General features: G+C 47.1%; 2 protein-coding genes across 3 annotated transcripts in view; both read left to right on the forward strand.

Moving 5' to 3' along the window:
- Positions 1 to 10,333, forward strand: part of nrd1a (nardilysin a (N-arginine dibasic convertase)) — a 31,658-nt gene extending 21,325 nt beyond the window's left edge. For both annotated transcript variants that reach the window (XM_037532783.1, XM_037532784.1), the window contains exons 22-31: positions 1 to 44; positions 504 to 666; positions 1,063 to 1,094; positions 1,186 to 1,324; positions 1,797 to 1,844; positions 2,061 to 2,113; positions 2,194 to 2,277; positions 2,997 to 3,204; positions 7,962 to 8,051; positions 9,282 to 10,333. The exon at positions 1 to 44 is cut by the window's left edge and continues 84 nt beyond it. In XM_037532783.1, the coding sequence (XP_037388680.1) occupies positions 1 to 44; positions 504 to 666; positions 1,063 to 1,094; positions 1,186 to 1,324; positions 1,797 to 1,844; positions 2,061 to 2,113; positions 2,194 to 2,277; positions 2,997 to 3,204; positions 7,962 to 8,051; positions 9,282 to 9,488 (1,068 nt within the window). In that variant the 3' untranslated portion in view covers positions 9,489 to 10,333. The remainder of the gene's footprint in view (positions 45 to 503; positions 667 to 1,062; positions 1,095 to 1,185; positions 1,325 to 1,796; positions 1,845 to 2,060; positions 2,114 to 2,193; positions 2,278 to 2,996; positions 3,205 to 7,961; positions 8,052 to 9,281) is intronic.
- A 2,789-nt stretch (positions 10,334 to 13,122) lies between these two features.
- si:dkey-193b15.8 (protein FAM163A) overlaps positions 13,123 to 25,816 on the forward strand; it is a 33,488-nt gene continuing 20,794 nt past the window's right edge. Inside the window, exon 1 of the mRNA XM_017687780.2 lies at positions 13,123 to 13,314. The gene's annotated coding sequence lies outside the window, so the exon portion shown is untranslated. The remainder of the gene's footprint in view (positions 13,315 to 25,816) is intronic.

Consider the following 25,816-nt stretch of genomic DNA (forward strand, 5'->3'; position numbering starts at 1 on the left):
AAGACTTACTTCAACATCCTGATCAAACCGGAGAAACTGGGCAAGTGAGTTGGACTCTAACTATATTTAATACTTAATATTAAGTAATAAATATTTCATTTATTATCATTGGACTCCGAGCTATTACTACTACTAATATTGCTGCTATTAATATTAGTGGTATAATAACTCTGTAGGTAGTCTGACCAGAGGAGGACGGGTCCCCCCTGGTGAGACTTGGTTCCTCCCAAGGTTTCTCCCTCAGCTCTGCTGCCCCTGGCTTGCTCACCGGGGGTTTTATATTAATGTTAAAACTTTGTCTTTACTGGAATTCTGTGAAGCTGCTTTGTGACGTCATCAGTTGTAAAAACCACTACAAATAAATTTGATTTGATTTGATCATCTAAGGATGGACTCGGAGGGACTCGGAGCGAAGGGTCAAACTGGAAAGGAGAATTAGTGCCGTTAGTGATTGTTGATGTTAGCATATTAACACACCTTGTTTGCTGATGTATCTCCTGCAGGGACGTCCGGCTGCTGGTCCTGGAACATGCGCGCTGGTCCATGATCCAGAAGTACCAGGCTGTGGTGGACGGGCTGAGCGTGGACGAGCTGATGGAGTTTGTAAACAGTTTTAAGCGGGAACTGTTCGCTGAGGGTCTCGTTCAGGGAAACTTCACCAGCATGGTGAGGAACCGGGCACACACTCACGTCTTCAGAGCTTCTTTAGAGAGAGTTTAGCCAAAAACATCATGTGTACATGCCCACTTTCACCCCCCAACCCCCACCCCCATCAAAATCACATCAGTATGTTTCAAATATTAACATTATTTTAGATATTAAGTTTATTGTAACATCACTGAATATTATTTTAGCTTAATTATGTTTTGGATATTAATTTTCTCGTAATTTACTACTGGATGTTAATTTGATTAGTTTTATTGTGGACATGAACTTCACTCAGAATGAATTTTGGTTTTATTTTGAGGTAATATTTCAGTTTTCAGTGCAGTTGATGCAGGAACTTGTCACTGAAAGCGTAAGTGTACGGAGCTTTAAAGAGCTGCTGCTTGTTGTCTGCAGGAGTCTGTGCAGTTTCTGCAGTACGTCACAGAGTAAGAGTCTGAGATTTATTCTAGACTTATTTCGGAGTGTGGTCTGTGCAGTGTCTTACTGTGTGTGTGTGTGTGTGTGTGTGTGTTGCAGTAAGCTGCAGTTCCAGAAGCTGTCAGTAGAGGTCCCTGTTCTGTTCAGAGTGGTGGAGCTGCCGCAAAAACATCATCTGTGTAAAGTTAAATCCCTCAATAAAGGAGACGCCAATTCAGAAGTTACAGTTTATTACCAGGTAACAACTTTACACTTTAATACGCAAACTATATTAATGTATGGAGGGGTAAAGGGGTTAACCCCCTGCATCTCTTAAGCCCCCTATATTTTATTTTTAAATAATAATAAGATAAGAGGCGCCACCTCACATTACAGCTTATTACCAAGTAATAGCTTCACACTTTTAATATGCAAATGATATTAATGTATAGAGGGGTAGAGAGGTAGAAGGTTAGAGGGGTTAACTCCCCCTACATCTCTTAAGCCCCTTAAGCCTTTATTTTGTTATTATTAGATAATAATTAAAGAGATGCTGCCTCATGTTAAAAGTTTAGTACCAGGTAACAGGAGCCCTTTAAACTCCTCACTGCCTTTGACTGTGTGTTGATTTATTTATAGTGTATGTGTTTTCCTGCTAATAAATATGTTGATTATTACTTGCTTTCATCAAAGCCTTTAGTGTGATTGTTATTGTGCTTTATTCTCTGTAGTCTGGACCGAAGAACCTGCGTGAACACACACTGATGGAGCTGCTGGTGGTGAGTGAGACTCTTAACTCCTTTAACCTTTCTATCCCTTAATTCCTCCACCCTTCTACTCTGGAACCCCCCTGCTGCTCTAGCCCTTAGCTTTTCTATCCTTTAACCATTCTGTCCAGTGGCCATTAAGCCCTTTCCTCACTGCCCTGTGTTAGAGGAGCTGCGCTGCCTCCCGCTGATGCACTCAAGTGAATGACGTGTGTGTTTGTGTCTCAGATGCACATGGAGGAGCCCTGCTTTGACTTCCTGAGGACCAAAGAGACGTTGGGGTGAGTCTGAGTGCAGAAATGTTTGGCTTCTGTTCACGACTTTCACAGTGATACAATCATCACGTGTCATTTCTCTGTAGGTATCATGTGTATCCCACCTGCAGAAACACCTCAGGGGTCCTAGGGTTCTCCGTCACCGTGGAGACGCAGGCCACTAAGTTCAAGTGAGTCTACCGTCAATTGGCAGGGTGACAACTTTTCACTGACGTTAAAGCAGCTCTGTGACTGGTCGTTTTGGATGAGACAAAAACAAACTTATAAGCTGGTGCAGCCGTTAGCAAGCGCGAGGATTTCTGTCACATAAACATAAAACTCTAATAGTAATAATAATAATGGCAACACTTTTTTTGTCTGGTTATTTCGAGAGGGTGCCTTTAACTCAGCAGTTATGGACTGTGAGAGAACCGGAATCTCCGAACATCATGAAGCACAGTTCAGTAAAAGTGATCATCTCGTCTTTGATATTTGGCGTCTGAACTGTATTTAATGTAAAAATAAAGATCAGAATTTTGAATTTCTGATCAATTTCACAGTCTGATGCTGTTTCTCTCAGTCTTGTCTGACCTCTTCTTCTCTGAGGCTGTTCCTGCTGTTGACGCAGAGCCGAGTTATGGTTCTATTCCTTTTCAGTCTGAGTCTAGACTCCGTGTCTGAGGATGTTCTGAAATGTTAACTGTAGCAGGTGGTTCTGTAGGTATGATATCCACCTTCAGCACCGAGCACACATTTACATGTTTACAGTAACTGTGATAGTGATGTAGATGTTCACATCACCAACATGTGGCAGTGAGTTGTCTCTGTCGCTATGGCTGTTACCATGGTAACTCAGTTAAGCGTCGCCGGGTGCAGGTCTTCTCCAGACTGTAACCATAACTGTGTGCAGTACGGAGCTGGTGGAGCTGAAGATTGAGGAGTTCCTGCAGAGCTTTGGGGAGAAAATGTCCAGCCTGAGTGACGAAGCGTTCAGGAGCCAGGTGACCGCTCTGGTGAAGCTGAAGGGCTGTGAGGACACTCACCTCGGAGAGGAGGTCGACCGCAACTGGACCGAGGTTCTCACACAGCAGTACATCTTCAACAGGCTGAGCCGAGAGGTCAGACACTCCACACTCACTCTACACGCTTCACTCCCCAGGCTTTACTCCACACTCACTCTACACGCTTCACTCCCCACGCTTTACTCCACACTCACTCTACATGCTTCACTCCCCACTCTTTACTCCACACTCACTCTACACGCTTCACTCCCCACGCTTTACTCCACACTCACTCTACATGCTTCACTCCCCACTCTTTACTCCACACTCACTCTACACGCTTCACTCCCCACGCTTTACTCCACACTCACTCTACACGCTTCACTCCCCAGGCTTTACTCCACACTCACTCTACATGCTTCACTCCCCAGGCTTTACTCCACAGTCACTCTACACGCTTCACTCCCCAGGCTTTACTCCACACTCACTCTACATGCTTCACTCCACACGCTTTACTCCACACTTCACTCCACACGCTTTATTCCACACTCACTCTACACACTTCACTCCACACGCTTTACTCCACACTTCACTCCACACTCTTTACTCCACACTCTCTCTACACGCTTCACTCCCCACGCTTTACTCCACACTCACTCTACACGCTTCACTCCCCAGGCTTTACTCCACACTCACTCTACACGCTTCACTCCACACGCTTTACTCCACACTTCACTCCACACGCTTTACTCCACACTCACTCTACACGCTTCACTCCCCAGGCTTTACTCCACACTCACTCTACACGCTTCACTCCACACGCTTTACTCCACACTCAGTTTACACGCTTCACTCCCCACGCTTTACTCCACACTCACTCTACATGCTTCACTCCCCACTCTTTACTCCACACTCACTCTACACGCTTCACTCCCCACGCTTCACTCCCCACGCTTTACTCCACACTCACTCTACACGCTTCACTCCACACTCACTTCACACGCTTCACTCCACACGCTTTACTCCACACTCACTCTACACGCTTCACTCCACACGCTTTACTCCACACTCACTCTACACGCTTCACTCCCCATGCTTTACTCCACACTCACTCTACACGCTTTACTCCACACTCACTCTACACGCTTCACTCCCCACGCTTTACTCCACACTCACTTCACACGCTTCACTCTACACTCACTCCACAAGCTTTACTCCACACTCACTTCACACGCTTCACTCCCCATGCTTTACTCCACACTCAGTTTACACGCTTCACTCCCCACGCTTTACTCCACACTCACTCTACATGCTTCACTCCCCACTCTTTACTCCACACTCACTCTACACGCTTCACTCCCCACGCTTTACTCCACACTCACTCTACATGCTTCACTCCCCACTCTTTACTCCACACTCACTCTACACGCTTCACTCCCCACGCTTTACTCCACACTCACTCTACATGCTTCACTCCACACGCTTTACTCCACACTTCACTCCACACGCTTTATTCCACACTCACTCTACACACTTCACTCCACACGCTTTACTCCACACTTCACTCCACACTCTTTACTCCACACTCACTCTACACGCTTCACTCCCCACGCTTTACTCCACACTCACTCTACATGCTTCACTCCCCAGGCTTTGCTCCACACTCACTCTACACGCTTCACTCCCCAGGCTTTACTCCACACTCACTCTACACGCTTCACTCCACACGCTTTACTCCACACTTCACTCCACACGCTTTACTCCACACTTCACTCCACACGCTTTACTCCACACTCACTCTACACGCTTCACTCCCCAGGCTTTACTCCACACTCACTCTACACGCTTCACTCCACACGCTTTACTCCACACTCAGTTTACACGCTTCACTCCCCACGCTTTACTCCACACTCACTCTACATGCTTCACTCCCCACTCTTTACTCCACACTCACTCTACACGCTTCACTCCCCACGCTTCACTCCCCACGCTTTACTCCACACTCACTCTACACGCTTCACTCCACACTCACTTCACACGCTTCACTCCACACGCTTTACTCCACACTCACTCTACACGCTTCACTCCACACGCTTTACTCCACACTCACTCTACACGCTTCACTCTCCATGCTTTACTCCACACTCACTCTACACGCTTTACTCCACACTCACTCTACACGCTTCACTCCCCACGCTTTACTCCACACTCACTTCACACGCTTCACTCTACACTCACTCCACAAGCTTTACTCCACACTCACTTCACACGCTTCACTCCCCACGCTTTACTCCACACTCAGTTTACACGCTTCACTCCCCACGCTTTACTCCACACTCACTCTACACGCTTCACTCCACACTCACTCTACATGCTTCACTCCCCAGGCTTTACTCCACAGTCACTCTACACGCTTCACTCCCCAGGCTTTACTCCACACTCACTCTACATGCTTCACTCCACACGCTTTACTCCACACTTCACTCCACACGCTTTATTCCACACTCACTCTACACACTTCACTCCACACGCTTTACTCCACACTTCACTCCACACTCTTTACTCCGCACTCTCTCTACACGCTTCACTCCCCACGCTTTACTCCACACTCACTCTACACGCTTCACTCCCCAGGCTTTACTCCACACTCACTCTACACGCTTCACTCCACACGCTTTACTCCACACTTCACTCCACACGCTTTACTCCACACTCACTCTACACGCTTCACTCCCCAGGCTTTACTCCACACTCACTCTACACGCTTCACTCCACACGCTTTACTCCACACTCAGTTTACACGCTTCACTCCCCACGCTTTACTCCACACTCACTCTACATGCTTCACTCCCCACTCTTTACTCCACACTCACTCTACACGCTTCACTCCCCACGCTTCACTCCCCACGCTTTACTCCACACTCACTCTACACGCTTCACTCCACACTCACTTCACACGCTTCACTCCACACGCTTTACTCCACACTCACTCTACACGCTTCACTCCACACGCTTTACTCCACACTCACTCTACACGCTTCACTCTCCATGCTTTACTCCACACTCACTCTACACGCTTTACTCCACACTCACTCTACACGCTTCACTCCCCACGCTTTACTCCACACTCACTTCACACGCTTCACTCTACACTCACTCCACAAGCTTTACTCCACACTCACTTCACACGCTTCACTCCCCATGCTTTACTCCACACTCAGTTTACACGCTTCACTCCCCACGCTTTACTCCACACTCACTCTACACGCTTCACTCCACACTCACTTCACACGCTTCACTCCCCACGCTTCACTTCACACGCTTCACTCCACACTCACGTCACATGCTTCACTCCCCACGCTTTACTCCATTCTCACTTCACACGCTTCACTCCACACACTTTACTCCACACTCACTCCACACGCTTCACTCCACACTCACTTCACACGCTTCACTCCACACGCTTTACTCCACACTCACTCTACACGCTTCACTCCACACGCTTTACTCCACACTCACTCTACACGCTTCACTCTCCATGCTTTACTCCACACTCACTCTACACACTTTACTCCACACTCACTTCACACGCTTCACTCCCCACGCTTTACTCCACACTCACTTCACACGCTTCACTCTACACTTACTCCACAAGCTTTACTCCACACTCACTTCACACGCTTCACTCCCCACGCTTTACTCCACACTCAGTTTACACGCTTCACTCCCCACGCTTTACTCCACACTCACTCTACATGCTTCACTCCCCACTCTTTACTCCACACTCACTCTACACGCTTCACTCCACACTCACTTCACACGCTTCACTCCCCACGCTTCACTTCACACGCTTCACTCCACACTCACGTCACATGCTTCACTCCCCACGCTTTACTCCATTCTCACTTCACACGCTTCACTCCACACACTTTACTCCACACTCACTCCACACGCTTCACTCCACACTCACTTCACACGCTTCACTCCCCACGCTTCACTTCACATGCTTCACTCCACATGCTTTACTCCACACTAACTCCACACTCTCTCTACATGCTTCACTCCACACTCACTCTACACCCTTCACTCCACACGCTTTACTCCACACTCACTCTACACGCTTCACTCCCCACGCTTCACTCCACACTCACTCTACATGCTTCACTCCACATGCTTTACTCCACTCACTTCACACGCTTTACTCCACACTAACTCCACACTCACTCTACATGCTTCACTCCACACGCTTCACTCCACACTCACTTCACACGCTTCACTCCACACTCACTTCACACGCTTCACTCCACACTCACTTCACACGCTTCACTCCACACTTCTTATGGTAAACTTAGAGCTTCATCGTGTCCTGTGGGCTTAACGGTGTGCAGGAACAGTGAAATTCCACCTCAGTATCCTGTGGTCTAAAGTGGAGTCTGATGGGGAAGCTCTTGTTTGTGGGGGGGGGTCATTTTTTGTGAATATCTCTATTATTTGTGTATGAAATGTAACTATGCTGAAAAAAGCATTGGTTAACTGTGCTAACAGAAGATTGCTAGTGCTAGCTAACTGGGAATAGTTTTATGTGTATAATAGCTAGTTAACTATCTTGGCTACAAACAGGTAAATGAAAGGCTAGACGACTTCTCTCCTGTTTAAACTGTAAAGGGATACAGTGTCACCTAGTGTGCTGAAGTAGCAACTACCCAAAGCTATTACTACTAAAAAAGGTTGAGGAACAGAATCATCATTTTATCAGAAACAGCCACAATATGTGTTGCTGATATTGAAAATATGCTCCATTAAGGTAGATTGATGCATCATCAAGACCTGTGTGTGTGTGTGTGTTACTGGTGTGTGTGTGTGTGTGTTTATAGATTGATGCTCTGAAGCTGATGACCAAAGCTGAGCTGGTGAGCTGGTTTATGGTGCACAGAGGAGAAACCAGCAGAAAACTCAGTGTACATGTAAGTTTAGCTCCACCCATTCAGCTACAGCGGTTTAGGTCCACCCATTCAGCTACAGCAGTTTAGCTCCACCCATTCAGCTACAGCAGTTTAGCTCCACCCATTCAGCTACAGCGGTTTAGGTCCACCCATTCAGCTACAGCGGTTTAGCTCCACCATTCAGCTACAGCGGTTTAGCCCCACCCATTCAGCTACAGCAGTTTAGCTCCACCCATTCAGTTACAGCGGTTTAGGTCCACCCATTCAGTTACAGCGGTTTAGGTCCACCCATTCAGCTACAGCAGTTTAGCTCCACCCATTCAGCTACAGCGGTTTAGGTCCACCCATTCAGCTACAGCGGTTTAGCTCCACCATTCAGCTACAGCGGTTTAGCTCCACCATTCAGCTACAGCGGTTTAGCTCCACCATTCAGTTACAGCAGTTTAGCCCCACCCATTCAGCTACAGTTATAAAAAGTGTTTGTCCAAACTGCTCTTGAGAGACAACCAAACACACAAGAGCTCATTTACATATATCAGTCTTAAAGGCACAGTAACTGTTTAACTGTAAGGGGAAACTGGGAGGCTGGAAAATGATCATTTTAATTGATAATTTAGTGTTTGGTACATAAAGTGCACTTTTTAAATGGGGAAATTAGATGTAGATTTTGGCCGTTTAGAGATTTTTCTGTGAACAGCTCCTCGTCCGTCTCCTCTGTGAGAGTCGTTCCCCTGTGGATGTTTACTGGAGCCTGTGGTGTTGTAGTGCTTATGTAACCGTCTGAACCCTCGCGCTGCTGTGATTCTCACTGCGCTTGTGTTGTCTGAGCTGGAGGAGTTTCTGCAGGACAGCGGTTCTAGGTCCACTAATCGACTCATTAATACGATCTTCACGAGGAGAAAACTGTGGGAGCAGGAAAACGCCACCTATTCCTGTTGTTAATGGAATAATATTTAACTGTTATATTGCATGACTAACTTGAAAACACTGCACAGTTTACTGCAGTGATTAATAATAATAAATAAAATGTTTAAATATTTGTCATATTGTACTGTGATGTTTTATTAAAGCAGCCATTCCCTGCAGGTTCTGTTCAGTGATTTAATTCCACAGTTAATAGAACTCAACATCACGAACATCACTGTAACATGAGAACACTATTCAACCAATCAGAGTGTGGTGAGTGGAGCTAACTGTCAAAGTCCTTCCTCTAATAGTCTGCTGTGTGTGTGTGTGTGTGTGTGTGTGTAGGTGGTGGGTTTTGGTCCAGAAGAGAATGACCCCCCTGCGGCTGAAGGAGAGGACGGGGGGGGCAGCAGTGCCTCTCTGTATGGTGAAGTGTCCAGACTCACTTTCCTGTCTCCATCACAAACACTGACCACAGCTACGGCCATCATGGACATCCGCGCCTTCACCTCTGCCCTCAACCTCTACCCGTACCACAAAATCCTGAAATAATCACAGCTGCAGTGCTCATAGACTGACAACCGGGGGCGCTATAATGCAGCATTTCACACAATCGCAGCCGCAGTGCTCACAGACTGCCAGCAGGAGGTGCTGTAATGAGGCTTTCAACAAAAACTCACAAATAATCAGTGTAGTGCTCTCAGACTGCCAGCTGAGGGCGCTCTAAGATCACGTAAACGCAGTGTCTCTTTAATGTAGTTGATTGACAGAAAAGTAAACGCGAAACAAAAATTGTATGAAATTTGAAGGACTAAGACGATGTAAACGTCTCGAAACTGACAGATACAGTAATAAGTAAACTGTTTCCCGTTCAGAATAACGTGTGGGGAGTGATGTTCTCCACGTTGGCGTCCTGGGCATTGATCGGTCACTGTGGGTGACGTCCGGCGATGTTTCGTTTTGGCATTTTAAAAACAGTGTTGCTCCACAGACAGTAACGAAAGGAAGCGAGCGAGTCTGAAAAGGTGTCGGCTGATCTTCCTCCCTTTCAGTGAAGCTCACGGGCGAGATGGAGGAGAACGGGAGCTCCTCTCTGGTTTGATGTGTTTCTCTTGTTTTGCTTGAACCTTTTAGCGAATAGGCAAACTCAGATTTGCGAATGTTCTACTAGTGAACTTTAAAGCGATGCTTCAGTGAAAATTGTATCTTCTGTCTGTTCCTCGTCCAAACGAGTCTTCAGTGCCCACACTTCAGATGATGATGGGTTAGATGACGTATGTGTGTGTGTGTGTTGTGCTGTGTGTGTGAATGTGTGTGTGTGTGTTGTGCTGTGTGTTTGTGTGTGTGTGTGTGTTGTTCTGTGTGTGTGAATGTGTGTGTGTGTGTGTGTGTGTGAATGTGTGTGTTGTGCTGTGTGTGTGTGTGTGTGTGAATGTGTGTGTGTGTGTTGTGCTGTGTGTGTGCGTGTGTGTGTGGGGGGGTGTGAATGTGTGTGTTGTGTGTGTGTGTTGTGCTGTGTGTGTGCGTGTGTGTGTGTGTTGTGCTGTGTGTATGTGTGTGTGTGTGTGTGTGTGTGTGTGTGTTGTCCTGTGTGTGTGAATGTGTGTGTGTGTGTGTGCGTGTGTGTGTGTGTGTGGGGGGGGGGTGTGTGAATGTGTGTGTATTGTGCTGTGTGTGTGCGTGCATGTGTGTGTGTGGGGGGGTGTGAATCTGTGTGTTGTGTGTGTGTGTGTTGTGCTGTGTGTGTGCGTGCATGTGTGTGTGGGGGGGGTGTGAATGTGTGTGTTGTGTGTGTGTGTGTGTGTTGTCCTGTGTGTTGTGCTGTGTGTGTGCGTGTGTGTGTGTGTGTGGGGGGGGGGGGGGGGGTGTGAATGTGTGTGTTGTGTGTGGTGTTGTGTGTGCGTGTGTGTGTGTGGGGGGTGTGTGAATGTCTGTGTTGTGTGTGTGTGTGTTGTGCTGTGTGTGTGTGTGTGTGTGTTGTGCTGTGTGTGTGTGTGTGTGTGTGTTGTGCTGTGTGTATGTGTGTGTGTGTTGTCCTGTGTGTGTGTGTGTGTGAATGTGTGTGTGTGTTGTGCTGTGTGTGTGCGTGTGTGTGTGTGTGTGTTGTGCTGTGTGTGTGTGTGTGTGTGTGTGGGGGGGGTGTGAATGTGTGTGTTGTGTGTGTGAATGTGTTGCAGAAGTATCGCTTTAATTGACTCGGAGAAAATCTGTCAGAGAGCATGTTTACAGATAGCTGAGTGGGTTTAAAGTGGTGTGTTTGGAGGCTGCGCTATGTGGCTGGGAAGTGTGTAGTGGGCTGTTGTGGTGATGATGATGATGATGATGATGATGATGATGATGATGATGATGATGGTCATTCTGCTGAAACCTCCTGTGAATAAACAGACAGTTCTGATACTGCTGAGTGGAGTGGAGTGTATTTCTTAAACAGTCTGGACTCTATGGTCACTCTGCTATGGCTGCTTTTAAGGTGGAACTGAAATCCAAAAAGAACCGGGTGGCCTGGAGACTCACTTCACCACGTGAGCCGCTCTCCACCTTAACCCCCCAGATTTAAATAGGAAGCTTTTAAAGGACGGAGTTCACAGCACTTCACCGGCAAACGGTTATAATGTGCAGTGTAAGGTTAAAATGCAAGTCTTTGAGGTTATGTCTGAGTTGAGTCTCGTGTGTGTGTGTGCGTTACCCTATGTGTGTGTTACTCTGTGAGTGTGCATCTGTGTTATTTCTGAGTGTGTGTGTGTGTGTTATTAGTCTGTGTGTGTGTGTGTGTGTGTTACCCTATGTGTGTGTAACTCTGTGAGTGTGTATCTGTGTTATTTCTGAGTGTGTGTGTATATTACTGTGTGTGTGTGTTACTCTCCGAGTATTGCTCTTTGTGTGTGTTATTACTCTGTGACAGTATGTTATTACTATGAGTGTGTTATTACTCAGAGTGTGCATGTGTGTATTATTTTGTGTCTTATTTTTCCGATTGTACATTTGTATTACTCTGTGTGTGTGTGTGTGTCTGTGTTATTTCTGTGTGTGTGTATTACTGTGTGTGTTATTACTCTGTGAGAGTGTGTTTGTTATTATTCTGAGAGTGTGTGCGAGTTATTACTCTGGGTGTGTGTATTACTGTGAGTGTGTTTGTGTGTATTTGTGTTTGTGCATATTACTGTGTGTGTATGTGTGTGTGTGCGTATTACTCTGTGAGTTTGTGTTATTACTCTGTAAGTGTGTATTATTACTCTGTGTGTTACTCTGTGAGAGTGTGTTTATTACTCTGAGACAGTGTATTATTACTCTGTGAGTGTGTATTATTACTCTGTGTGTGTTACTCTGTGAGAGTGTTTATTACTCTGAGACAGTGTATGTATTACTCTGTGTGTTTACTCTGTGAGTGTGTATTACTGTGTGTGTACTACTCTGTGTATTACTGTGTGTTATTACTGTGTGTGCATGGTGTTACTCTGTGTGTATTACTCTGTGAGTGTGTTATTACTCAGAGTGTATTATTACTCTGTGTGTATCACTCTGAGAGTGTGTGTATTACTGTGTGTGTACTACTCTGTGTATTACTGTGTTATTACTGTGTTATTATTGTGTGTGCATGGTGTTACTCTGTGTGTTACTCTGAGAGTGTGTGTTTAGTACTCTGAGACAGTGTATTTATTACTGTGTGTGTATCACTCTGTGAGAGTGTTTGTATTACTGTGTTATTACTGTGTGCGCATGGTGTTACTGTGCGTATTACTCTCTGAGAGTTATTACTCTGAATGAGAGTATTATTACTCTGAGTGTGTGTGTGTGAGTACTCACACATGTACTAGAGTATGTGGTATTACTCTGTGTATGTGTTATTACTGTGTGTGTTAATCTGTGAGACTGTGTGTTACTACTCTGTGTGTGATTACTCTGCGAGAGTGTGCTATTAGTCTGTTATTACTGTGTATTGTTACACTGTGTGTGTGTGTATTACTGTGTGTTATTACTGTGCATGTGTGTGTTATTACTGTGTCTGTGTATTACTCTGTGTTATTACTGTCTGTGTGTGTGTATTTGTGTGTGTTATTACTGTGTGTGTGTGTGTTATTACTGTGTGTGTGTGTGTGAGAGCTGTTGCTCTTCTTCAGAGTCTGCGCGCGCACACACAGACACGCTTGCGCGCGCGCACTTCATCAGTCCTCTGAGGTCTCGCGGGCTGCTCCCTCTATCCTGCAGCTTCAGAGGGGAATCGGAGGAGCTCTGCACGAGCGGAGGATGGAGCCTCGCGCCTTCTGATTATCAACAAATTAGCAAATTTACGGTTCAGCGCTTCTGTGTATTTGGTTGAAGCTCGAGCGGACACACAGGCTCGTGCACAGCAAACTGGGGAAGGACACGCGCGTGCCAGGTAATTTCACCCTTCGTGCTGCTGACGCGCTCGCGCTGGATTTGTGTTGACTCAGCGCTGCTGTGGGAAAGTCTCGTGATGTGTAAGTGTTTGACTGTCGCGCTCGTCTGCAGTGGTGCGTGTTTCACTTCACGCGTGAACCTTACAAACATCCCATAATTACCCCTGTCACCGTGCATGCGAACCAGTTTAGAATCAGTGCAGCAGGATGAGGACTAAGACTAGTCCTCAGGACTAAGACTAGTCCTCAGCTAAAGGGTAAAACAGTACAGCGAGTTCATACAGCAGCAGAACTGATCTAGAGCCGAGATCCTGAATAAGGACTAAGACTAAACCGCAAAGTTAACGAAACTCTTGAAAAAGACTTTTAGTTCAGATCGGAATCTGAGTGAATGTGACATCACAACATGAAGACTTTGTGAGGTTTGATTAGTCGGAACAAACAGCAGCATTTATTAAACTACATTACTATCTGAGACGATAATTAAACTGATTGAATCCAATTAAACAGGACTGATTAGTTATTTTACATGATGACTGGATAATTAGCAGAAAACAGACATCAAATAAACAAACGCTCAGCTCCGCCCTCTAAAGACGTCATTAACGACCATCAAATAAACAAATGCCGCTCAGCTCCGCCCTCTAAAGACGTCATTAACGACCATCAAATAAACAAATGCCGCTCAGCTCCGCCCTCTAAAGACATCATTAACGACCATCAAATAAACAAACGCGGCTCAGCTCCGCCCTCTAAAGACGTCATTAACGACCATCAGATAAACAAACGCCGCTCAGCTCCGCCCTCTAAAGACGTCATTAAGGACCATCAAATAAACAAGCGCCACTCAGCTCCGCCCTCTAAAGACGTCATTAACGACCATCAAATAAACAAACGCCACTCAGCTCCACCCTCTAAAGACGTCATTAACGACCATCAGATAAACAAACGCTGCTCAGCTCCGCCCTCTAAAGACGTCATTAACAAACATCAAATAAACAAACGCTGCTCAGCTCCGCCCTCTAAAGACGTCATTAACAACCATCAAATAAACAAACTCTGCTCAGCTCCGCCCTCTAAAGACGTCATTAAAGACCATCAGATAAACAAACGCCGCTCAGCTCCGCCCTCTAAAGACGTCATTAAGGACCATCAAATAAACAAGCGCCACTCAGCTCCGCCCTCTAAAGACGTCATTAACGACCATCAAATAAACAAACGCCACTCAGCTCCACCCTCTAAAGACGTCATTAACGACCATCAGATAAACAAACGCTGCTCAGCTCCGCCCTCTAAAGACGTCATTAACAAACATCAAATAAACAAACGCTGCTCAGCTCCGCCCTCTAAAGACGTCATTAACAACCATCAAATAAACAAACTCTGCTCAGCTCCGCCCTCTAAAGACGTCATTAACGACCATCAGATAAACAAACGCGGCTCAGCTCCGCCCTCTAAAGACGTCATTAAGGACCATCAAATAAACAAGCGCCGCTCACCTCCACCCTTTAAAGACGTCATTAACGACCATCAGATAAACAAACGCCGCTCAGCTCCGCCCTCTAAAGACGTCATTAAGGACCATCAAATAAACAAGCGCCGCTCACCTCCGCCCTCTAAAGACGTCATTAACGACCATCAGATAAACAAACGCCACTCAGCTCCGCCCTCTAAAGACGTCATTAACGACCATCAGATAAACAAACGCCGCTCAGCTCCGCCCTCTAAAGACGTCATTAACGACCATCAGATAAACAAACGCCGCTCAGCTCCGCCCTCTAAAGACGTCATTAAGGACCATCAGATAAACAAACGCCGCTCAGCTCCGCCCTCTAAAGACGTCATTAACGACCATCAGATAAACAAATGCCGCTCAGCTCCGCCCTCTAAAGACGTCATTAACGACCATCAGATAAACAAACGCCGCTCAGCTCCGCCCTCTAAAGACGTCATTAACGACCATCAAATAAACAAACTCTGCTCAGCTCCGCCCTCTAAAGACGTCATTAACGACCATCAGATAAACAAAAGCGGCTCAGCTCCGCCCTCTAAAGACGTCATTAAGGACCATCAAATAAACAAACGCCGCTCAGCTCCGCCCTCTAAAGACGTCATTAAGGACCATCAAATAAACAAGCGCCGCTCACCTCCACCCTCTAAAGACGTCATTAACGACCATCAGATAAACAAACGCCGCTCAGCTCCGCCCTCTAAAGACGTCATTAAGGACCATCAAATAAACAAGCGCCGCTCACCTCCGCCCTCTAAAGATGTCATTAACGACCATCAGATAAACAAACGCCACTCAGCTCCGCCCTCTAAAGACGTCATTAACGACCATCAGATAAACAAACGCCGCTCAGCTCCGCCCTCTAAAGACGTCATTAACGACCATCAGATAAACAAACGCCGCTCAGCTCCGCCCTCTAAAGACGTCATTAAGGACCATCAGATAAACAAACGCCGCTCAGCTCCGCCCTCTAAAGACGTCATTAACGACCATCAGATAAACAAAAGCCGCTCAGCTCCGCCCTCTAAAGACGTCATTAACGACCATCAGATAAACAAACGCCGCTCAGCTCCGCCCTCTAAAGACGTCATTAACGACCATCAAATAAACAAACTCTGCTCAGCTCCGCCCTCTAAAGACGTCATTAACGACCATCAGATAAACAAACGCTGCTCAGCTCCGCCCTCTAAAGACGTCATTAACAAACATCAAATAAACAAACGCTGCTCAGCTCCGCCCTCTAAAGACGTCATTAACAACCATCAAATAAACAAACTCTGCTCAGCTCCGCCCTCTAAAGACGTCATTAAAGACCATCAGATAAACAAACGCCGCTCAGCTCCGCCCTCTAAAGACGTCATTAAGGACCATCAAATAAACAAGCGCCACTCAGCTCCGCCCTCTAAAGACGTCATTAACGACCATCAAATAAACAAACGCCACTCAGCTCCACCCTCTAAAGACGTCATTAACGACCATCAGATAAACAAACGCTGCTCAGCTCCGCCCTCTAAAGACGTCATTAACAAACATCAAATAAACAAACGCTGCTCAGCTCCGCCCTCTAAAGACGTCATTAACAACCATCAAATAAACAAACTCTGCTCAGCTCCGCCCTCTAAAGACGTCATTAACGACCATCAGATAAACAAACGCGGCTCAGCTCCGCCCTCTAAAGACGTCATTAAGGACCATCAAATAAACAAGCGCCGCTCACCTCCACCCTCTAAAGACGTCATTAACGACCATCAGATAAACAAACGCCGCTCAGCTCCGCCCTCTAAAGACGTCATTAAGGACCATCAAATAAACAAGCGCCGCTCACGTCCGCCCTGTAAAGACGTCATTAACGACCATCAGATAAACAAACGCCACTCAGCTCCGCCCTCTAAAGACGTCATTAACGACCATCAGATAAACAAACGCCGCTCAGCTCCGCCCTCTAAAGACGTCATTAACGACCATCAGATAAACAAACGCCGCTCAGCTCCGCCCTCTAAAGACGTCATTAAGGACCATCAGATAAACAAACGCCGCTCAGCTCCGCCCTCTAAAGACGTCATTAACAAACATCAAATAAACAAACGCTGCTCAGCTCCGCCCTCTAAAGACGTCATTAACAACCATCAAATAAACAAACTCTGCTCAGCTCCGCCCTCTAAAGACGTCATTAACGACCATCAGATAAACAAACGCGGCTCAGCTCCGCCCTCTAAAGACGTCATTAAGGACCATCAAATAAACAAGCGCCGCTCACCTCCACCCTCTAAAGACGTCATTAACGACCATCAGATAAACAAACGCCGCTCAGCTCCGCCCTCTAAAGACGTCATTAAGGACCATCAAATAAACAAGCGCCGCTCACGTCCGCCCTGTAAAGACGTCATTAACGACCATCAGATAAACAAACGCCACTCAGCTCCGCCCTCTAAAGACGTCATTAACGACCATCAGATAAACAAACGCCGCTCAGCTCCGCCCTCTAAAGACGTCATTAACGACCATCAGATAAACAAACGCCGCTCAGCTCCGCCCTCTAAAGACGTCATTAAGGACCATCAGATAAACAAACGCCGCTCAGCTCCGCCCTCTAAAGACGTCATTAACGACCATCAGATAAACAAATGCCGCTCAGCTCCGCCCTCTAAAGACGTCATTAACGACCATCAGATAAACAAACGCCGCTCAGCTCCGCCCTCTAAAGACGTCATTAACGACCATCAAATAAACAAACTCTGCTCAGCTCCGCCCTCTAAAGACGTCATTAACGACCATCAGATAAACAAAAGCGGCTCAGCTCCGCCCTCTAAAGACGTCATTAAGGACCATCAAATAAACAAACGCCGCTCAGCTCCGCCCTCTAAAGACGTCATTAAGGACCATCAAATAAACAAGCGCCGCTCACCTCCACCCTCTAAAGACGTCATTAACGACCATCAGATAAACAAACGCCGCTCAGCTCCGCCCTCTAAAGACGTCATTAACGACCATCAGATAAACAAACGCCACTCAGCTCCGCCCTCTAAAGACGTCATTAACGACCATCAGATAAACAAACGCCGCTCAGCTCCGCCCTCTAAAGACGTCATTAACGACCATCAGATAAACAAACGCCGCTCAGCTCCGCCCTCTAAAGACGTCATTAAGGACCATCAGATAAACAAACGCCGCTCAGCTCCGCCCTCTAAAGACGTCATTAAGGACCATCAGATAAACAAACGCCGCTCAGCTCCGCCCTCTAAAGACGTCATTAACGACCATCAGATAAACAAACGCCGCTCAGCTCCGCCCTCTAAAGACGTCATTAACGACCATCAAATAAACAAACTCTGCTCAGCTCCGCCCTCTAAAGACGTCATTAACGACCATCAGATAAACAAAAGCGGCTCAGCTCCACCCTCTAAAGACGTCATTAAGGACCATCAAATAAACAAGCGCCGCTCACCTCCGCCCTCTAAAGACGTCATTAACGACCATCAGATAAACAAACGCCGCTCAGCTCCGCCCTCTAAAGACGTCATTAAGGACCATCAAATAAACAAGCGCCGCTCACCTCCGCCCTCTAAAGACGTCATTAACGACCATCAGATAAACAAACGCCACTCAGCTCCGCCCTCTAAAGACGTCATTAACGACCATCAGATAAACAAACGCCGCTCAGCTCCGCCCTCTAAAGACGTCATTAACGACCATCAGATAAACAAACGCCGCTCAGCTCCGCCCTCTAAAGACGTCATTAAGGACCATCAGATAAACAAACGCCGCTCAGCTCCGCCCTCTAAAGACGTCATTAACGACCATCAGATAAACAAATGCCGCTCAGCTCCGCCCTCTAAAGACGTCATTAACGACCATCAGATAAACAAACGCCGCTTAGCTCCGCCCTCTAAAGACGTCATTAACGACCATCAAATAAACAAACTCTGCTCAGCTCCGCCCTCTAAAGACGTCATTAACGACCATCAGATAAACAAACGCCGCTCAGCTCCGCCCTCTAAAGACGTCATTAACGACCATCAAATAAACAAACTCTGCTCAGCTCCGCCCTCTAAAGACGTCATTAACGACCATCAGATAAACAAAAGCGGCTCAGCTCCGCCCTCTAAAGACGTCATTAAGGACCATCAAATAAACAAGCGCCGCTCACCTCCGCCCTCTAAAGACGTCATTAACGACCATCAGATAAACAAACGCCGCTCAGCTCCGCCCTCTAAAGACGTCATTAAGGACCATCAAATAAACAAGCGCCGCTCACCTCCGCCCTCTAAAGACGTCATTAACGACCATCAGATAAACAAACGCCACTCAGCTCCGCCCTCTAAAGACGTCATTAACGACCATCAGATAAACAAACGCCGCTCAGCTCCGCCCTCTAAAGACGTCATTAACGACCATCAGATAAACAAACGCCGCTCAGCTCCGCCCTCTAAAGACGTCATTAAGGACCATCAGATAAACAAACGCCGCTCAGCTCCGCCCTCTAAAGACGTCATTAACGACCATCAGATAAACAAATGCCGCTCAGCTCCGCCCTCTAAAGACGTCATTAACGACCATCAGATAAACAAACGCCGCTTAGCTCCGCCCTCTAAAGACGTCATTAACGACCATCAAATAAACAAACTCTGCTCAGCTCCGCCCTCTAAAGACGTCATTAACGACCATCAGATAAACAAAAGCGGCTCAGCTCCGCCCTCTAAAGACGTTATTAAGGACCATCAAATAAACAAATGCCGCTCAGCTCCGCCCTCTAAAGACGTCATTAAGGACCATCAAATAAACAAGCGCCGCTCACCTCCACCCTCTAAAGACGTCATTAACGACCATCAGATAAACAAACGCCGCTCAGCTCCGCCCTCTAAAGACGTCATTAAGGACCATCAAATAAACAAGCACCGCTCACCTCCGCCCTCTAAAGATGTCATTAACGACCATCAGATAAACAAACGCCGCTCAGCTCCGCCCTCTAAAGACGTCATTAAGGACCATCAGATAAACAAACGCCGCTCAGCTCCGCCCTCTAAAGACGTCATTAACGACCATCAGATAAACAAATGCCGCTCAGCTCCGCACTCTAAAGACGTCATTAACGACCATCAGATAAACAAACGCCGCTTAGCTCCGCCCTCTAAAGACGTCATTAACGACCATCAAATAAACAAACTCTGCTCAGCTCCGCCCTCTAAAGACGTCATTAACGACCATCAAATAAACAAACGCCGCTCAGCTCCGCCCTCTAAAGACGTCATTAACGACCATCAGATAAACAAAAGCGGCTCAGCTCCGCCCTCTAAAGACGTCATTAACGACCATCAGATAAACAAACGCCGCTCAGCTCCGCCCTCTAAAGACGTCATTAACGACCATCAAATAAACAAACTCTGCTCAGCTCCGCCCTCTAAAGACGTCATTAACGACCATCAGATAAACAAAAGCGGCTCAGCTCCGCCCTCTAAAGACGTCATTAAGGACCATCAAATAAACAAACGCCGCTCAGCTCCGCCCTCTAAAGACGTCATTAACGACCATCAGATAAACAAAAGCGGCTCAGCTCCGCCCTCTAAAGACGTCATTAAGGACCATCAAATAAACAAACGCCGCTCAGCTCCGCCCTCTAAAGACGTCATTAAGGACCATCAAATAAACAAGCGCCGCTCACCTCCACCCTCTAAAGACGTCATTAACGACCATCAGATAAACAAACGCCGCTCAGCTCCGCCCTCTAAAGACGTCATTAAGGACCATCAAATAAACAAGCACCGCTCACCTCCGCCCTCTAAAGATGTCATTAACGACCATCAGATAAACAAACGGCACTCAGCTCCGCCCTCTAAAGACGTCATTAACGACCATCAGATAAACAAACGCCGCTCAGCTCCGCCCTCTGAAGACGTCATTAACGACCATCAGATAAACAAACGCCGCTCAGCTCCGCCCTCTAAAGACGTCATTAAGGACCATCAGATAAACAAACGCCGCTCAGCTCCGCCCTCTAAAGACGTCATTAACGACCATCAGATAAACAAATGCCGCTCAGCTCCGCCCTCTAAAGACGTCATTAACGACCATCAGATAAACAAACGCCGCTCAGCTCCGCCCTCTAAAGACGTCATTAAGGACCATCAAATAAACAAGCGCCGCTCACCTCCGCCCTCTAAAGACGTCATTAACGACCATCAGATAAACAAACGCCGCTCAGCTCCGCCCTCTAAAGACGTCATTAACGACCATCAGATAAACAAACGCCGCTCAGCTCCGCCCTCTAAAGACGTCATTAACGACCATCAGATAAACAAACGCCGCTCAGCTCCGCCCTCTAAAGACGTCATTAAGGACCATCAGATAAACAAACGCCGCTCAGCTCCGCCCTCTAAAGACGTCATTAACGACCATCAGATAAACAAAAGCCGCTCAGCTCCGCCCTCTAAAGACGTCATTAACGACCATCAGATAAACAAACGCCGCTCAGCTCCGCCCTCTAAAGACGTCATTAACGACCATCAAATAAACAAACTCTGCTCAGCTCCGCCCTCTAAAGACGTCATTAACGACCATCAGATAAACAAAAGCGGCTCAGCTCCGCCCTCTAAAGACGTCATTAAGGACCATCAAATAAACAAACGCCGCTCAGCTCCGCCCTCTAAAGACGTCATTAAGGAACATCAAATAAACAAGCGCCGCTCACCTCCACCCTCTAAAGACGTCATTAACGACCATCAGATAAACAAACGCCGCTCAGCTCCGCCCTCTAAAGACGTCATTAAGGACCATCAAATAAACAAGCGCCGCTCACCTCCGCCCTCTAAAGATGTCATTAACGACCATCAGATAAACAAACGCCACTCAGCTCCGCCCTCTAAAGACGTCATTAACGACCATCAGATAAACAAACGCCGCTCAGCTCCGCCCTCTAAAGACGTCATTAACGACCATCAGATAAACAAACGCCGCTCAGCTCCGCCCTCTAAAGACGTCATTAAGGACCATCAGATAAACAAACGCCGCTCAGCTCCGCCCTCTAAAGACGTCATTAACGACCATCAGATAAACAAATGCCGCTCAGCTCCGCCCTCTAAAGATGTCATTAACGACCATCAGATAAACAAACGCCGCTCAGCTCCGCCCTCTAAAGACGTCATTAACGACCATCAAATAAACAAACTCTGCTCAGCTCCGCCCTCTAAAGACGTCATTAACGACCATCAGATAAACAAAAGCGGCTCAGCTCCGCCCTCTAAAGACGTCATTAACGACCATCAGATAAACAAACGCCGCTCAGCTCCGCCCTCTAAAGACGTCATTAAGGAACATCAAATAAACAAGCGCCGCTCACCTCCACCCTCTAAAGACGTCATTAACGACCATCAGATAAACAAACGCCGCTCAGCTCCGCCCTCTAAAGACGTCATTAAGGACCATCAAATAAACAAGCGCCGCTCACCTCCGCCCTCTAAAGATGTCATTAACGACCATCAGATAAACAAACGCCACTCAGCTCCGCCCTCTAAAGACGTCATTAACGACCATCAGATAAACAAACGCCGCTCAGCTCCGCCCTCTAAAGACGTCATTAACGACCATCAGATAAACAAACGCCGCTCAGCTCCGCCCTCTAAAGACGTCATTAAGGACCATCAGATAAACAAACGCCGCTCAGCTCCGCCCTCTAAAGACGTCATTAACGACCATCAGATAAACAAATGCCGCTCAGCTCCGCCCTCTAAAGACGTCATTAACGACCATCAGATAAACAAACGCCGCTCAGCTCCGCCCTCTAAAGACGTCATTAACGACCATCAAATAAACAAACTCTGCTCAGCTCCGCCCTCTAAAGACGTCATTAATGACCATCAGATAAACAAAAGCGGCTCAGCTCCGCCCTCTAAAGACGTCATTAAGGACCATCAAATAAACAAACGCCGCTCAGCTCCGCCCTCTAAAGACGTCATTAACGACCATCAGATAAACAAACGCCGCTCAGCTCCGCCCTCTAAAGACGTCATTAACTACCATCAGATAAACAAACGCCGCTCAGCTCCGCCCTCTAAAGACGTCATTAAGGACCATCAGATAAACAAACGCCGCTCAGCTCCGCCCTCTAAAGATGTCATTAACGACCATCAAATAAACAAACACCGCTCAGCTCCGCCCTCTAAACACATCATTAGCGACCATCAGATAAACAAACACCGCTCAGCTCCGCCCTCTAAAGACGTCATTAACAAACATCAAATAAACAAACGCCGCTCAGCTCCGCCCTCTAAAGACGTCATTAACAAACATCAAATAAACAAACACCGCTCAGCTCCGCCCTCTAAAGACGTCATTAACGACCATCAAATAAACAAACGCCGCTCAGCTCCGCCCTCTAAAGACGTCATTAACTACCATCAGATAAACAAACGCCGCTCAGCTCCGCCCTCTAAAGACGTCATTAAGGACCATCAGATAAACAAACGCCGCTCAGCTCCGCCCTCTAAAGATGTCATTAACGACCATCAGATAAACAAACGCCGCTCAGCTCCGCCCTCTAAAGACGTCATTAACGACCATCAGATAAACAAACGCCGCTCAGCTCCGCCCTCTAAAGACGTCATTAACGACCATCAAATAAACAAACTGCTCAGCTCCGCCCTCTAAAGACGTCATTAACGACCATCAGATAAACAAAAGCGGCTCAGCTCCGCCCTCTAAAGACGTCATTAAGGACCATCAAATAAATAAACGCCGCTCAGCTCCGCCCTCTAAAGACGTCATTAACGACCATCAGATAAACAAACGCCGCTCAGCTCCGCCCTCTAAAGACGTCATTAAGGACCATCAGATAAACAAACGCCGCTCAGCTCCGCCCTCTAAAGACGTCATTAACGACCATCAGATAAACAAACGCCGCTCAGCTCCGCCCTCTAAAGACGTCATTAACGACCATCAGATAAACAAACGCCGCTCAGCTCCGCCCTCTAAAGACGTCATTAACGAACATCAAATAAACAAACGCCGCTCAGCTCCGCCCTCTAAAGACGTCATTAACGACCATCAGATAAACAAACGCCGCTCAGCTCCGCCCTCTAAAGACGTCATTAAGGACCATCAGATAAACAAACGCCGCTCAGCTCCGCCCTCTAAAGACGTCATTAACGACCATCAGATAAACAAACGCCGCTCAGCTCCGCCCTCTAAAGACGTCATTAACGACCATCAGATAAACAAACGCCGCTCAGCTCCGCCCTCTAAAGACGTCATTAAGGACCATCAGATAAACAAACGCCGCTCAGCTCCGCCCTCTAAAGATGTCATTAACGACCATCAGATAAACAAACGCCGCTCAGCTCCGCCCTCTAAAGACGTCATTAACGACCATCAGATAAACAAACGCCGCTCAGCTCCGCCCTCTAAAGACGTCATTAACGACCATCAGATAAACAAAAGCGGCTCAGCTCCGCCCTCTAAAGACGTCATTAAGGACCATCAAATAAACAAACGCCGCTCAGCTCCGCCCTCTAAAGACGTCATTAACGACCATCAGATAAACAAACGCCGCTCAGCTCCGCCCTCTAAAGACGTCATTAAGGACCATCAGATAAACAAACGCCGCTCAGCTCCGCCCTCTAAAGACGTCATTAACGACCATCAGATAAACAAACGCCGCTCAGCTCCGCCCTCTAAAGACGTCATTAAGGACCATCAGATAAACAAACGCCGCTCAGCTCCGCCCTCTAAACACGTCATTAGCGACCATCAGATAAACAAACACCGCTCAGCTCCGCCCTCTAAAGACGTCATTAACAAACATCAAATAAACAAACGCTGCTCAGCTCCGCCCTCTAAAGACGTCATTAACAAACATCAAATAAACAAACACCGCTCAGCTCCGCCCTCTAAAGACGTCATTAACGACCATCAGATAAACAAACGCCGCTCAGCTCCGCCCTCTAAAGACGTCATTAAGGACCATCAGATAAACAAACGCCGCTCAGCTCCGCCCTCTAAAGACGTCATTAACGACCATCAGATAAACAAACGCCGCTCAGCTCCGCCCTCTAAAGACGTCATTAACGACCATCAGATAAACAAACGCCGCTCAGCTCCGCCCTCTAAAGACGTCATTAAGGACCATCAGATAAACAAACGCCGCTCAGCTCCGCCCTCTAAAGACGTCATTATCGACCATCAGATAAACAAACGCCGCTCAGCTCCGCCCTCTAAAGACGTCATTAACGACCATCAAATAAACAAACTCTGCTCAGCTCCGCCCTCTAAAGACGTCATTAACGACCATCAGATAAACAAAAGCGGCTCAGCTCCGCCCTCTAAAGACGTCATTAAGGACCATCAAATAAACAAACGCCGCTCAGCTCCGCCCTCTAAAGACGTCATTAACGACCATCAGATAAACAAACGCCGCTCAGCTCCGCCCTCTAAAGACGTCATTAAGGACCATCAGATAAACAAACGCCGCTCAGCTCCGCCCTCTAAAGACGTCATTAACGACCATCAGATAAACAAACGCCGCTCAGCTCCGCCCTCTAAAGACGTCATTAAGGACCATCAGATAAACAAACGCCGCTCAGCTCCGCCCTCTAAAGATGTCATTAACGACCATCAGATAAACAAACGCCGCTCAGCTCCGCCCTCTAAAGACGTCATTAACGACCATCAAATAAACAAACACCGCTCAGCTCCGCCCTCTAAACACATCATTAGCGACCATCAGATAAACAAACACCGCTCAGCTCCGCCCTCTAAAGACGTCATTAACAAACATCAAATAAACAAACGCCGCTCAGCTCCGCCCTCTAAAGACGTGATTAACAAACATCAAATAAACAAACACCGCTCAGCTCCGCCCTCTAAAGACGTCATTAACGACCATCAAATAAACAAACGCCGCTCAGCTCCGCCCTCTAAAGACGTCATTAACTACCATCAGATAAACAAACGCCGCTCAGCTCCGCCCTCTAAAGACGTCATTAAGGACCATCAGATAAACA

The sequence above is a fragment of the Pygocentrus nattereri genome, chromosome 2 (genome assembly GCF_015220715.1).
Source record: "Pygocentrus nattereri isolate fPygNat1 chromosome 2, fPygNat1.pri, whole genome shotgun sequence".
Classification (NCBI taxonomy): domain Eukaryota; kingdom Metazoa; phylum Chordata; class Actinopteri; order Characiformes; family Serrasalmidae; genus Pygocentrus; species Pygocentrus nattereri.